A 16,374-nucleotide genomic window follows, 5' to 3' on the forward strand; every position below is an offset into this window, starting at 1 on the left:
TATATACTGTTGCTGTTTAGCCATCATCTCTAAAGACTGTCTTTTATCTCACCTTTTTTATCTGATTCTCACGCTGTTTTTGAGTGGTGCAACCACTCCTACAACCAGCAATCTCCGTTTGTATCATGAGCACGAGTGGTGTGCGCATGCGTGAAATTGGAACACAGGGTAATGCTGCGTTCATGCATTTATTAATACCAGTAGGGGGTGCCAGAAACAGAGAGAGGGGTAGTGCTGAGAGAGAGAGAGAGAGAGAGAGAGAGGAATTGCACCACTCGGTTCACACAGGTGTGATTTTTTTCTCTCCGTTTGAGAATGCCTCCTCTGTGGTTTCCCAGGTGTTTCTTATTATGAACTGTATGACGTCCATTTGGATCATGTAGTAGTTATAGCATTAAGCACGCACGCACGGACGCACACACACTCATTCTCCATTCTTACTCACCTTCTCTTTCTCTCTTTCGCTTTCTCAATCTCATTAGTGTGGTTGCCAGGATAACCGGGCAACCAGACCATAGTAAATTGTCCCACTTTATTTCTCCATTTATAGTTTGGCTGGCTTCTTGTCCCACAGTTTTGGCGGCACGCAGTTGAGCCGTATGTCAAATCGACCGGCTTCATCGGGAATTGTGTGCTTGCTTTCGAATGGGAAAATGTGAAAACTCACATTCAAGTATTTTGTTCTTGGAAACCGCAAGTGCTAAAGTTAGAACACTTGGAGGGGAGGTTCATATGAATTCCAAATATAAATATAGCTACAAGCAGCAACAAGACGGGACCAAGCAATTAAGCCTGCTCAACAGTGACCACTTTAGGTCACCCAGTGGTATTGCAGCAGTTCGTACCCCAAACATACAGACAGACAGACGAGGCATGAGTTATGGCTGTTCAAAGTGCCGGTCATCGCTGCTTGCAGCTATTTTTTGTAAAAATGTTCACATACCTACTAATTATATAGGTGTGTTTTATCACTCCCCGTTTGCAAGGCCCTTATTGCTAATGCATAATGTTGCTATACAGTAGCTTGGCGCGGCTTGCATCATATTTTACTAAACTCCAACTCGCTGTTGGCGGGAAAATTATATATATATTTGTGCGTGTCGCGTGCGTGTGTGTGTGTGTGTGTGTGTGTGTGTGTGTGTGTGCGCACGTGTGTGTATTTCTTTTCTCCACTGGAATGAGACACGGGTAATGCTTAAGATAATCTGTAAAGTGGGTGTTGGTTGATTAGACCAACCGTATTCCAGCCTCTCTCTCTCCTTGACTCCTTGGCTGGTGTTTCTCAGACCAAAGTCATTAGAATGGCATTAAGACATTTTAATGGCATTAAGACATTTTAATGCCAGCTTGACAAAAATGTTCAGCAACAAACAAGAGCTAAACAAGAGCAGGCTTAACGACCTGTTCATGCTCCAGTTTTAGGTGATAAGGTTGACCACCGAAACGGTGGTCAGTAAAAAACTAAAGAGATACATGAGTCGCTTAACACCGCGGCGTGACGTTGTGTCACCTTATCTCCTAAAAGCCGGAGTATGGAGAGTATTATAATATTATATATAGTAATATATAGGCCTTAAGCCCTTAACCCATGTCGACATGAGGACGATTCTACAAATGTCTTCTAAATCCTTTCAGAAAATCCTATGTTTCTATGTCAGTGGTGCTCAACCTTTTTCACGTCAAGGACCCCCAGAATTATCTGTATTTGTCCGCGGACCCCCATCTGAAGATATGTTGTTCTCCCGTCACATAGCCTACTTGCCGAGCAAAACAAGGAAGTGATGTGGCTCGCTCTGGTGGCGTAAAGCGTAGCTACTTTTGTGAATTTAATGGTTTTATTAGGTTAATATTGCTATATGTTCGTTTAGAAAAGCAATAAGCCACTCGAGGCCCCAGCTTACCGGGTATTTTACAATGGCTGGGAGGGTAGAAGACCCTCCACTGCGCGTCGGGTCTACCTATGCCTCCCAGCCATTGTAAAATACCCGGTAACCTGAGACCTCTCGTGGCTTATTGCTTTAATATTCTAGAGGTGTGGTTTGGGCCATTGAATTGAACCATGTTGAATCACTGCAGGGGTCAACGTGCAACAGGGGCGGCGGTGGCTCAGGGGTAGAGTGACCAGGTGGTAACCTCAAAGTTGCCAGTTCGAACCCGGGCTCGGCCAGAGTTAGTGTCAAAGTGTCCTTGAGCAAGACTCTGAACCCCTAATTGCTCCCGATGCATGCATTTTGGTGCCTTGCATGCAGGTTTCCGCCTCCATCCGTGTGTGAATGTATGTGTGAATGTAATGCACAATCTCTGTAAAGTGCCTTGGATAAAGGTGCTTTATAAATGCACCATTTACCATGGGTGTGGTTTGGGCCATTGGATCACTGCACGTGCAACCCGCTGGGACGGACGCTAAAACTGTCTGGGCCCGTCTCAACCCTCCGTGTGGTTTTTGGGCTTCAGAGAACAAAATATTTACAGAAAGATATTTTTAAATCCTCACATATATTTTATATTACAAAAAGATGTAATGTAAAAGATGAAAAATAAATAAAAAAAAACAACAAACGACAAGACAAAACGGTAGACATATTTTTTTTCTTCTGTGTGTTGTGTTTTTCCGCCTTTACTGTTGAAATCTATAAGGTGCCGAAGGTGTTTCTTGTCTTCTTACATTATCCAGTCAGAGTGCGTGCGCCCGCGGTCAGTTTCTGGTTAAATTAAAAACACACACACATTACTGGGGGTTGTTTGAACTTGACCTAGTGATATTTTGCTTCTGGTTTTCCAGAGCTTGGCCAAAACACGTATAGAAGAATCCATCAAAATGAATCCTGTGAGGGTGAGGTTGGGGTTAGTTATCTGAAGCATGGGGTTCAGGGCCAGAGAGCCGTCGTATAGATACAGTATTGATCCAGAGGGGAACTCAGTTGTCATAGCAGCAGCAGCAGCTCCTCAGTGAAGGTCTTTTCCCCAGCAGACCTGCCGCTGATCCAGTCGACGAGCGACGCCTGCGTCACTCACTCCCTCTTAACCCATCTAAGCCTGACGTCGACATTTTTTTAAATGCCTTCTAAGTCATGACAATCAGTGGATCTTGCAATATTTCATGTCAAGGACCCCAAAAATTATATGTAATAGGCCGCCGACCCCCCCATCTGAAAATCGTTCCAGGGACCCTCCCAGAAGAAGCAAATATTTGAGTTATAAACATTCGCTCTGAAAGAATATATATTTGAGGCACATTTTCACGATTTTTCAAAAATAGCAGATCTACAAGCTCGTATAGCGCGGCACTCGGTGCAGCGCCATACGAGCTTGTAGATCTGCTATTTATCAATAGCTAAAGTATAACATAATGCTTGGTTCCCATCAGTATAGTAATCAATATAGTTATTAATACATAATTGAATTTCATTATATCCTGGAAAGGATCTGAGCATGCAGCGTTGCATGTGTCACTGTCGCGTTACTTTATTTGGCGAGCGTCTTGCCAAATATTTAATCATCCATGTCGCCTGTGAGGAAATGTTGTGTTTGATTTGCACCTTGCATAACGAGACAGACGGAGTGTTCTACCAAATAACAACTTGTGTCAAATCCATGGCGTTGAGTTCTATGCATGTGCGTTCCATCTCCTGGACACACCTGAATGACTTAATGAATTAATCTGTAGTGTTGTAAATAATGGCTTAACTCCATCCATCCATCCACCCATCCATCCATCCATCTTCAACCGCTTATCCGTAGTCAGGTCGCGGGGGCAACAGCTCCACCAGAGAGCTCCAGACATCCCTCTCCGGAGCAACATTAGTGACTTCCTCCTGGGGGATCCAAGGCCAGTGAGTCGATGTAATCCCTCCATCTGGTCCTTGGTCTCCTCCAGTGCTGGGACGTGCATCGAGGACCTGAGAGGCATCCAAACCAGATGCCCCGAACCACCTAAGATGGCCCCTTTCCAGGCGAGGGAGCAGCAGTTCTACCCCGAGTCTCTCTCGCGTGACCCTATCACCCTTTCTCTAAGGGAGATGCCAGCCACCCGTCGGAGAAAACTCATTTTGGCCGCTTGTATTCGCGACCTTATTCTTTCGGCTTAACCACGTTGGTTCCAAATGTCATTAAAGGGACGTGAAGTAAGCCCTGTGTGTGTGTGTAGGCTACCCAAGACAAATAAAAAAAGGACATGCCCTCTCCGGTGTAAATGGTAAGTGGTATATAGCGCCCAAGGCGCTTTACAGATATAAGAGATTGTGCATTACATTCACCCATTCACACACGCATTCATACACCCGATGCCGGAGGAAACCATGCAAGGCATCAACCTGCACAGCGGGAGCAATTAGGGGTTCAGACTGAAGACACTGATGCTGCTGGCTGGGTCACTGTCGCTGTCCACTGGCCCTGGTTCTGAAGCATTGGTTCACCAATCGTTGGCATTAGACTGCTGTCCAGTCCTTGCGGTTGGTCCATCTGTCTTGTGTATATTTCGTTCCTCCACTTGCTGTGGCTTCGCTCCACGCACGGCGATAGCTGTCGTGAATTGTAACAATGTTTTTCATAAGGAGGACCTCTGGGAGCACCCCCCCCCCCCCCCCCCCTCTCTCTCTCTCTCTCTCTCCATCCATCAGCCCTGCACTGTTCTCACAAGGAGATGCCACATTATCCTGCATTTCATTTATTTAACTTGACACCCTGCTCTCTCTCTCTCTCTGTCTCTCTCTCTCTCTCTCTCTCTTTGTGATTTGTGATTTCTCTGATGTGATTTGGTGCTGAGTTGCGGTAGGATTTAATAAAGGTATTTTTAAAATAAAAGAAATCCCTCTGTTTCTCTCTCTCCCGATGTCCCTCATCTCCCCACCCTCGAGATGCACTCTCCACACCCCCCCCCCCCCACACACACCCCTCTCTCCCCCTCTCTCCCCCCCTCTCTCTCTCTCTCTCTCTCTCTCTCTCTCTCTCTCTCTCTCTCTCTCTCTCTCTCTCTCTCTTCTCTCTCTCTCTCTCTCTCTCTCTCTCTCCTCTCTCTCTCTCTCTCTCTCTCCCTGAGAGGAGGCGACTCAATATCAAGATCAGTGCCACAGTAGCTGCACATGCAACAGGGTGCTGCAGACGGCACCCTCCGCGTCACCCCTCCTCTCTCTCTCTCTCTCTCCCTCCCAGCGGCGGACTACAAGGACAACACAGAATAGCGGCAGGCTGCGCGGGCTGTGAAAGTCAAGGTGCAATTTGCGTCCCGGCACCCCTACCCCTCCCCCCTCCCCTCTCGCTCTCAGCTCTCTCTCACACACACGCGCGGAGGATTGTACAAAAAAAAAGTGAAGGAATTTTAAGGAGACGGATAATTTCCTCTCGGACGCTTCAACCGAAACGGAACCAGAGAAAGGAGTTTAAGGGGAACTCAAAGGGAGGAAAAAAAAAAGGAAAGAAGTCTCCAAGTTTTGGAAGAGAGAGAAGGAGGAGGAGGAGGGGCAGTCAGGGGGAACGGACCGGCGACCATCATGACAGCCACAGCGTTTGTTTGAGCACCTTTCCCTTTTCTCCGGTGCACCCAGGAAGTGGTCATCACTGCGTCACCTTCTGACCGAGCTGACCCAGGAAGTGGGCATCACTGCGTCACCTTCTGACCGAGCTGACCCAGGAAGTGGTCATCACTGCGTCACCTTCTGATCGAGCTGACCCAGGAAGTGGTCATCACTGTGTCACCTTCTGATCGAGCTGACCCAGGAAGTGGTCATCACTGTGTCACCTTCTGACCGAGCTTACCCAGGAAGTGGTCATCACCCAGGAAGTGGACATCACCCCCGTCAAACTCTGACGGAGCTTCCTCTTCCATCATGGCGTCTAAGAAGAAGTGGGCCGAGAGGCGCGACGGACGGCGGGAGCGGACGTTTTCGGCGCGGGGGGACGACTCCTCTGCCGGGGCCCCCCCCGGCGCGGGAGGAGGAGGAGGAGGGGGAGGAGGGGGTCCTGGGGGACGCGCCACGAGCAGGGGCCGCTTCTCGGAGTCCTGGAAGAGGATCAGCTCCCGGGGGGCTCCACCAAGCGGGGGGCCCTCGGGTCCCAGCAGCCACCGGTAAGACCCCCTGTGGGGGGTAAACCGTCAGGGGGGGTTTGGGGGGGCTTTGAGCCCCATCCACCTGGGTGGTGGAGAGAGGAGGAGGAGGAGGAGAGGTGAAGATCTTTAATATCAGTATGTGGTTGTGCAAGTCTCCCATGACTCTGTCAGTGTCACGCATGGAACCAGTTTTGGTTCCATTTTAGGGTTTAGGGTTTGGTTCCATTTCATGGTTTTCCCGAGCAAGACAACCTGATCGTGACATCCCTATAGTATATCAATATTTCACCCACATCATGATATTAGACTGGATATTGTCTGTGATTTGGGATATTGAACTATTGTGATATCATATGGCATAAGTGTTCTATATAAAACTATAAATCTGATCGCGAAAAATCGGTATCGACAGAGATACTCAAAATCAAATGATCGTAATCATCGTAACGGGAGCAAAAGAAAGGTGATCGGGACATCCGTGTAGTTCCATCTGTACACTGTCAGAGGTCAGAGTCACAGTATAGTTACATCTGTATACTGTCACAGAGTCATCCGTAGTTCCATCTGCACACTGTCACAGAGTCATCCGTAGTTCCATCTGTACACTGTCACAGAGTCATCTGTAGTTCCATCTGCACACTGTCACAGAGTCATCCGTAGTTCCATCTGCACACTGTCACAGAGTCATCTGTAGTTCCATCTGCACACTGTCACAGAGTCATCTGTAGTTCCATCTGCACACTGTCACAGAGTCATCTGTAGTTCCATCTGCACACTGTCACAGAGTCATCTGTAGTTCCATCTGTACACTGTCACAGAGTCATCTGTAGTTCCATCTGTACACTGTCACAGAGTCATCCGTAGTTCCATCTGTACACTGTCACAGAGTCATCCGTAGTTCCATCTGTACACTGTCACAGAGTCATCCGTAGTTCCATCTGTACACTGTCACAGAGTCATCTGTAGTTCCATCTGTACACTGTCACAGAGTCATCTGTAGTTCCATCTGTACACTGTCACAGAGTCATCTGTAGTTCCATCTGTACACTGTCACAGAGTCATCTGTAGTTCCATCTGTACACTGTCACAGAGTCATCTGTAGTTCCATCTGTACATTGTCACAGAGTCATCTGTAGTTCCATCTGTACACTGTCACAGAGTCATCTGTAGTTACATCTGTACACTGTCACAGAGTCACAGACCGGTAACGCAATTGTTACTGACCTGTGAGGGTCCATTAGTGACCCCAACCACCCCCCCCCCCCTCGAGTAACCCTGAGGGGTCCTTCCATGGACCCCCACTCTGAGAACCACCGCCACCACATATGTAACGGTACACATTTCCAGTCTCTTATAAGTGGGCAGGGTTTGACGTCATGTGTGTGTGGCCCTGAAGTGAGTGTGGAACTATAGTGGCCCTCTGGAGTGAGTGTGGAACTATGGTGGTCCTCTGGAGTGATTGTGGAACTATAGTGGCCCTCTGGAGTGAGTGTGGAACTATAGTGGCTCTCTGGAGTGAGTGTGGAACTATAGTGGCCCTCTGGAGTGAGTGTGGAACTATAGTGGCCCTCTGGAGTGAGTGTGGAACTATAGTGGCTCTCTGGAGTGAGTGGAAATATAGTGGTCCTCTGGAGTGATTGTGGAAATATAGTGGCCCTCTGGAGTGAGTGTGGAACTATAGTGGCCCTCTGGAGTGAGTGTGGAACTATAGTGGCCCTCTGGAGTGAGTGTGGAACTATGGTGGCCCTCTGGAGTGAGTGTGGAACTATAGTGGCCCTCTGGAGTGGGTGGAAATATGGTGGCCCTCTGGAGTGAGTGTGGAACTATGGGTGGCCCTCTGGAGTAAGTGTGGAAATATAGTGGCCCCCTGGAGTGAGTGTGGAACTATGGTGGCCCTCTCCATCGTCAAAGTTGCCCACCTCTGATGTAGACAGTGACATGTGTCAGATAGCAGGGAGGAGTTCAGATGGTCAGTGGGTCGAGAGAGATATAACAGATGGATGGATTTCTGATTGGACCGTATTGAACGCCGAAGTCCTGACCTCACTCGTTCATCCCCTGTTTTTTTTCTCTATGGAGGATAATACGGAGTCATCTTAAAATCGTCTCGTATAAGAGTTGTCGTCCAAAAATAAACAAGCTGCCTCAGCGATATTGTCGGGGAGGACGTGTCATTTTACGACAGTCAGTCTCTCTCATATTTGATACAGTCTGTTATAGCGTTTTCTCTCAGTCAGTTGATTCTTCATATCCACATGAGTGAAACGGCCGGGATGACATGTTTATTTTTCAAACACAGTTCTTATATGGCGCGATCTATTATCCCCCTATGAGGATTATAATGATCAAACACAGTTATTATATGAGGCCATACAAGACCCCCTATGGGGATTATAATACAAATAAAACAGTACATGAACCCTGGGAACAGCTCCCTCTGACAATATTGACGTCAGACTTCGGTGCTCTATACTAGCAGTGGTTCCCAAAGTGGGGTCTGGGGACCCCCAGGGGTCCTTGAGGGAGTTCCAGGGGGTCCCCAGTTAAATTATAGTTTGAAACCAAATGGACCCTTATGGGTCTCTAACTCTGAGAGTGTGTACAAATGCCATTTGTATACACTCTCAGAGTTAAATTAACATTGATTTTAAAATATAAATTGGGGTCCCAGAGATAGAAATGTCATTATATGGGGGTCCGTAGCCTATTTCAGGTCAAAGTTCCTTGAAATTAAAACGGGTTGAGAATCACTGCTAGAGCCATACAAATCTTCTCTTATGGGGGGTCTTTGGTATATATCTTCAAATGGGGGTCCGCAGGGCTAATTATTGTCAATTTGGGGGTCCTTGACCTGATAAAGATGGGAACCACGTACTGCTCTATAGCACGGCGGTGGCTCAGGGGTAGAGTGCCTGGATGGGAACCGCAAGGTTGCCAGTTCGAACCCGGGCTCCCCCAGAGTTACTGTCGAAGTGTCCTTGAGCAATACACTGAACCCCTAATTGCTCCCGATGTGCAGGTTGGTGCCTTGCATGGTTTCCGCTGCCATCTGTGTGTGTGTGTGTGTGTGTGTGTGTGTGTGAAATGCACATCTATGTAAAGCGCCTTGGATAAAAGCTCTATATAAATGCACCATTTACCATTTACAGTGTTTGGCAGGGTCAGTGGTCGGGTGCATGACCTGAAGAATTGACCCGTAGAAGTTTTGTAGTTCTTCTCAGTTCCTCACGAGGCTCACAAACCAAACCACGCTTACAAACCTTAGTAAATATCGATTGATTTGTGAGAGAGAAATTGTTTGTATGCTGGTATCTCTGCTTTCTCTCTCTGCTTTCTCTCGCACACACGAAAACACACACGCACGCACGCACACACACACACCCACACACACACACACACACACACACACACACACGGACGCGCTCAAACGTTCTCATTTCCTTCCTTTCTCCATATTTTGCAGCTTCAAGGCTATTGGTGTTTTTGGAGTGTGTTGAAAGTTTGATCAATAATGTAGGTTACGGCCCAGGCCGTGGCGTAACGGTCTGGGCACCTGACTGGTAATCCAGTCGCAGTGTGCCGCGGGTTCGACTCCCGAGCCCGACACGGCCTTTACTGCTTTACTGCATGTCTTCCCCCCATCTCTCTCCCGTTTCCTGTCAGCCTACTGTCTGTCCCTTCAAAAATCAATAAAAGGCGTAAGCCGCAAAAAAATATATAAAAAAATAATAATAATGTAGGTTACATGGCATCTTCCATCAGCCTGGTGCGTGCGTGCGTGCGTGCGTGCATGCGTAAAAGACTACCATCTAGTCGAATACGCCCTGTTTTGCTCAAAAATATAAATCTCACAAACTTGCAGATCTGCATTTTCAGCTATTTTCATGTTTTTTCCATCTGTCCGTTAAATCAACTATAATTGCATCCCTATTATTATTAGTATTAGTATATAAGGTTCGCCAGCGATATCTTATTTGGGAGTTGGGAGGTGGAGCGTTTTGTTTGTCTGGCCGGTCCCCAGTAGACAAAAACCTTTCAAGCTACAGTACATGCAAACACACACACACACACACACACACACACACACACACACACACACACACACACACACACACACACACACACACACACACACACACACACACCCACGTTGCAGGGGAAATGTTGCATACATGATTATTATTGTGTGCAGTGCGTGCGTGCATGCGTGCACACGTATGCGTGTGCATGCGTGGAAGGCTTTGATGCAGCTACATGCATAATCCCTGTATCTTTGGTCACATGCAGGTAATTAACATGTAACACGTAGAGTATATAATTATATACAGCATGTTTCACTGATATCTTATTTATGGCATGTCATGTATATGTTCTTTTAAGCAGGGGATTATTAGTGACACCAGATACTGTGTGTGTGCGTGCGTGCGTATGTGTGCGTGCGTGCGTGCACCCCTGCCTCAGAGGAGAGAAGCTCAGCTAAGCATGGTCCCGTAGGAATTTTTGTTGCTTGGTTATGATCCCCCCCCCCCACACACACACACACACACACACACACACACACACACACACACACACACACACACACACACACACTCACTCTCAAAGTGAGGGTGCAGACGGTACCCCCCGCGTCACCCCGCCTCTCTCTCTCTCTCTCTCTCTCTCTCTCTCTCTCTCTCTCTCTGTCGGTGGCAGGGACCGATTATTATATTCTAAATATTTTGTCTTTTTCGAAAATTAACGCTGTACTTCAGGGATATAGGCAAGCTTAGGCACACACTGGCATAAGGGGGGAGGGAGGGGGAGAGAGAGAGAGAGAGAGATTTTTTTTCAAATGTAATATTCAAAAGAAAGTTTAGACAGTTAAATTGAGCCCCCTCACATCTATGAATTTACGTGATCCTGCACATAATTCTACATTAATTGCAAACTCCTCTAACTGTGACTGCATGGGGAGAGATGGGAGATTATGGGTTATTGCTTCCTCCATTTAGACCTGAGGCCGATTCTATAAAACAAAAAGTTTCTATGTCAGTGGTGCTGAACTTTTTTCATATCAATTGAGGACCTCCAGAATTATCTGTATTTGGCCACGGATCCCCATCTGAAAATGTGTGCAGTATTTTAAGTCTACTTTTGTGTTTGTGTCTAAAACTCTCATACACTAACAATAGGCTTAGGCTATATCAGCTGGTGTGTTCTGTTCTGCAATGCACACGTGCATGCACGCGTGCATGTGGCATCATTAAAACGCTGTGGCACCAGTATAAAAAGAACATCATGACACCACTGCACGCATGCAACTCGAGGATGCACACACATGCTTAATATTAGAAAATTAGATAGGCTCCTGCCCCTATGGGCCTCATGGCTACAGAAACAGGAGATAGGCTCCTGCCCCTATGGGCCTCATGGCTGCAGTCAGAAACAGTAGATAGGCTCCTGCCCTATGGGCCTCATGGCTACAGAAACAGGAGATAGGCTCCTGCCCCTATGGGCCTCATGGCTACAGAAACAGGAGATAGGCTCCTGCCCCTATGGGCCTCATGGCTGCAGTCAGAAACAGTAGATAGGCTCCTGCCCTATGGGCCTCATGGCTACAGAAACAGGAGATAGGCTCCTGCCCTATGGGCCTCATGGCTACAGAAACAGGAGATAGGCTCCTGCCCTATGGGCCTCATGGCTACAGAAACAGGAGATAGGCTCCTGCCCCTATGGGCCTCATGGCTACAGAAACAGGAGATAGGCTCCTGCCCCTATGGGCCTCATGGCTACAGAAACAGGAGATAGGCTCCTGCCCCTATGGGCCTCATGGCTACAGAAACAGGAGATAGGCTCCTGCCCTATGGGCCTCATGGCTACAGAAACAGGAGATAGGCTCCTGCCCTATGGGCCTCATGGCTACAGAAACAGGAGATAGGCTCCTGCCCTATGGGCCTCATGGCTACAGAAACAGGAGATAGGCTCCTGCCCCTATGGGCCTCATGGCTACAGAAACAGGAGATAGGCTCCTGCCCTATGGGCCTCATGGCTACAGAAACAAGAGATAGGCTCCTGCCCCTATGGGCCTCATGGCTACAGAAACAAGAGATAGGCTCCTGCCCCTATGGGCCTCATGGCTACAGAAACAAGAGATAGGCTCCTGCCCCTATGGGCCTCATGGCTCGGCAAGGCTACTTACTACTACTTTTACTCCGCGGACAAATATAATTACAACACATTATGTTTGTCAGAAAACCGTTGGGATTAAGAAGGCATTTTGTAGAATTGACCTCAGGGTCTTAATGTGTTAGTCCTGTTGGTCCATAAGCTGCAGGGTTTAGGCGGACAACATGGAGGTGAATTATTTCATTAAGTCCATTCATTGTATAACTCTGTTTAACCCATTTAGACCTAAATCCTGACAGTTTTCTGAAAAAAAACCATCTTTCTTTGTGAGTCGTTCTCCACATTTACATGTCAAGGAGCCCCAAAATTATATGTAATTGGCATCTGAAGATATGTTGTTCCAGGGACCCCCGACAGGAAGCAAAGATTTGAGTTAAAAAAAAAAGCTCTGAAATAATATATATTCAAAGATTTATGCCGCATTTTCACGTTTAAAAATTGCAGATCTATGAGCTTGTAGGTCTGCTATTGTTTAGTATAACATATTGCTTAAAACACCAAAAGGGGTTCCCGTCCTGAATGGAATAATGAGCTTATACGATCAAACTGAAATTATTTTGATCTGGCCCATAATTCCACAAACGAGTGTATTGCTCCTCTTGTGTTGTAAGTGTTGTTCAGCAGCATGCGGCCTTTGTGTCGTTACATTTGAAGCAGTGTTGTTTTTGGCAGCAAATTTCTATTTTAGTTTTAGTCATAGTCTGTGGAATGAAACCTCATTTAGTTTTAGTCATTGTGGCAGGGGGGGCGGGATCAAGGTGTCTGTGAGTGGGCTGACAGAGCTGGCTCTGCCAGCTCACAGGCGCACCTGCAGCAGATTGTGTCAATTAAATGAGCTTAGCTTTTACATTAGCTTCATTAGCTTTAGCTTCATTAAGCTTTATTAGCTGCATTAGCACATTAGCTTCCTTTTAGCAGCAGGATGAAGGACAGCTGCTGTCCTTGTGTTCTCTGTTGCCGTGAGAGGTTGGGGCCAGACAGAGCCACACAATACTCCATATTCCTGCCTGTTATAATTGGATGTCACACGGTGACTGAGGAATGTTGTTTCTTTTGTGTGTTTGAGCGATACCGTGCGTTCCAATGAACAGCTATGTGTGTCTGTCCCGCAACCCCGTTTTTCCTACCCGATTTCGCACCTGCAGTGAGGGGTGAGGGGTGTATGCAGATCGGCTTTTGACCCCTCTATCACACGGAACTATGTTTTTGGTTTCCATATCACTGGATTCTGTTCATTGCATGCCAGTATGTTGTTGTTGGCAGCACATTTTGATTTTAGTTTTTGTCACATTTTAGTCACCTGGAATGTTTTAGTGCTAGTCTAGTTTTAGTCGACTAAATCTATAGTTGATTTAGTCAACTGAAATGTATTTTGTTGGGCCTTGATGCCGTCGTAATGACTGATTTTACACTTGCTGAAAATAGCTGATCTACAAGCTCACAGTGTGACGTGGTGTGGGCTTGTAGATTGGCTATTTTCAGCAAGTGCAAAATGACTTATATTGTCCACAAGTCCCTTCCTAACATTTCAGTCTAGTTTTTATCTGTTGAAGAAATTGTCAATATATTTAGTCTTAGTTTTAGTCATCATAGCTTAGTGTTCGTTTAGTTTCCATTTAAATAGGTAGTCGACGGACTATTTTCGTCTTAGTTTTAGTTTTAGTCGACGAGAACAACACTGTTGCATACAGCAGCGGAGTGTATCAAGGTCAGAATCACTTCTGTCCTCAACCCATTCTGACCTGAGATCAGATTCTAAAAATGTCTTCTACATCCTGACAGTTTTCTGAAAAAGCAATGTTTCTATGTCAGTGGTTCTTCGATTTTTCAAAAATAGCAGACCTACAAGCTCGTAGCGTGCCACTCGGTGGTGCGCTATGAGCTTGTAGATCTGCTCTTTTTCAATAGCTAAAGCATAACATACTGCTAACACCAAAAGGGGTTCCCGCCCAAAATAGATTACTAACAATTATACCGTTTGAATTCTGTACACACGCTCACATGGGGCAAAAAAAAAAAAAAAAAAAAACTCGATGGTGTGACGACTTTTTCTGCTCGGTTAAATTGATGGAATAAAAATGCAATTGAAAGGAGAGAGGGAGGAGGACAAAAAAAAACCTAAAACGTTGGGGCTCTGCCAGTTGCTTAGAAACTGGCTAAAATGGCCAAAATGTAAATAGGGTTGAAGTGGTTACTGTATGCTTTGTCATTAATAATCAAAATCCAACTAATGTAACTAGTAAAGAAGTTTCCAAATACATGTAGTGGAGTAAAAGTACAATATTATTATTATCCTGGTAAATTCCTATGGCCCTGGCTGGCATACCAGCATACTGCAGCTCACTGCTTTAATCTGCTTATTATAGTGCTTAGGCTTCACAGCTCCTCTGCTGCTATAACCGCAGGGTTAAAGTGTGTGTGTGTGTGTGTGTGTGTGTGTGTGTGTGTGTGTGTGTGTGTGTGTGTGTGTGTGTGTGTGTGTGTGTGTGTGTGTGTGTGTGTGTGTGTGTGTGTGTGTGTGTGTGTGTGTGTGTGTGTGTGTGTGCACTGCATTACACTTATTATTGTGTGGGTGTGTGTGTGGGTGGTACTGTGGGTCTAGGGTGGCAACAGTAGCTTGGAAACAGACTAAGTATAGAGGCGTATATACTTTTTTGTGTGTGTGTGCGTGCGTGCGTGCGTGCGTGTGTGTGTGTGTGTGTGTGTGCGCGCGCGTGTGAGACAGAGGACTTAGGTAACACTCATTGACAGCTGGCTGCTGGGCTAAAGAGACTACATTACTTCACTTTAAAGGTGCATAGCGCCCGCACACCAGGATGAGAACCGTTGCTTCCCATAGTTAAATGGACCCTTATGGGTCTGTAACTCTGAGAGTTAACGGGTCCATTTTGGTTCCATTTGTACAGAATTAAATGAACATTGAATTTACAATATAAATTGGGGGTCCCTGAGATATAAATACCATTAAATGGGGGTCCGTAGACTAATGCATGTCAAACTGGGGGTCCTTGAAATTAAACGGGTTGAGAATCACTGCTAGAGCCGTAAAAAATCTTCTCTTATGGGGGGTCCCTGGCATATCTTTTCAAATGGGGTGGTCCGTGGCGCTAATTAGTGTCAATTTGGGGGTCCTTGACATGAGAACGTTTTGGAACCACTGCTTTATAACTGTAAGGAGTTTGGAAGCGCTCGTTTGGAAATCACTCAATGGTCCATCCACCACCTGTTTATAAACGTCACATAATGCAGGAGGCCTTATTGTCGAAAACGAGCGCTACCAAACTCTGACACGTAGAACAATCACTGCACAATGTATTGACAGAAAGTAGCTCATGACATGTCTACGGTGGATTGTTTTAGCCCCTCCTATGCCCAGCTTTGAGGGTTTGTGTGAACCAGCGTTTAGAGTAGGAGAGTAGCGACGCGTTTTGGTCTCGCCGAAAAGTTGGTGCCTATGGGCTATGGTTCCAAACATTGCTCCTATTGGCTGGAACTATCCCTTTGAGATAAAATGAGCACTTCCGTTGTTACAATGGGAGTCAACGCTGGTGTCGCCACTCTCTTACTACTGTATATTACTCTGGTGTGAACACAAACATTGGCTTGATGATTGGCTGAGCACCCCGTAGCGATGATTTGATTGGCTGAGCAAAGTAGATATTGAGGATAAATATGTGAGGCCGGAAAAGTGAAGACGCCAAAAAGTGATTGGCCGGAATGACATTTGTGATGATTTGATTGGCTGAGCACCACGGCATGTGATGTATGATGATGTTTGATAAAGCGCCCCTAAATGGTAAATGGTGCATTTATATAGCGCCTTTATCCAAGGCGCTATATAAATGCTTTATATAGATTGTGCATTACATTCACAAACACACATGCATACGCCGATGGCGGAGCAAACCATGCAAGGCACCTCACCAGCACATCAGGAGCAAGTAGGGAGGGGTTCAGTGTCTTGCTCAAGGACACTTTGACACTGGGGGAGCCCGGGTTCGAACTGGCAACCTTGCGGTTACCATCCGGCCACTCTGCCCCTGAGCCACCGCCGCCCCACTTCAATGGGATGTTTTTATTAAGCAAACAAAAACTACTGCTGATAGAAAGAGGAGAATAATTCAAGCATTCCGATAAGCTGCAATGTTGGTGAGTTTAAC

The 16,374-nt window shown here is 46.5% G+C and overlaps 1 protein-coding gene across 1 annotated transcript in view; it reads left to right on the forward strand.

Annotated features, from left to right (window-relative positions):
• Positions 1 to 5,825: 5,825 nt before the first annotated feature.
• trpm3 (transient receptor potential cation channel, subfamily M, member 3) overlaps positions 5,826 to 16,374 on the forward strand; it is a gene marked incomplete at both ends in the record, with an annotated part of 354,059 nt that continues 343,510 nt past the window's right edge. The window contains 2 exon segments of the mRNA XM_083783495.1: positions 5,826 to 6,015; positions 6,018 to 6,064. Coding sequence (XP_083639621.1) covers positions 5,826 to 6,015; positions 6,018 to 6,064 — 237 coding nt within the window.

Source organism: Protomyctophum parallelum (assembly GCF_964188405.1).
Source record: "Protomyctophum parallelum genome assembly, chromosome: 15".
In the NCBI taxonomy this organism is placed as follows: Eukaryota; Metazoa; Chordata; class Actinopteri; order Myctophiformes; family Myctophidae; genus Protomyctophum; species Protomyctophum parallelum.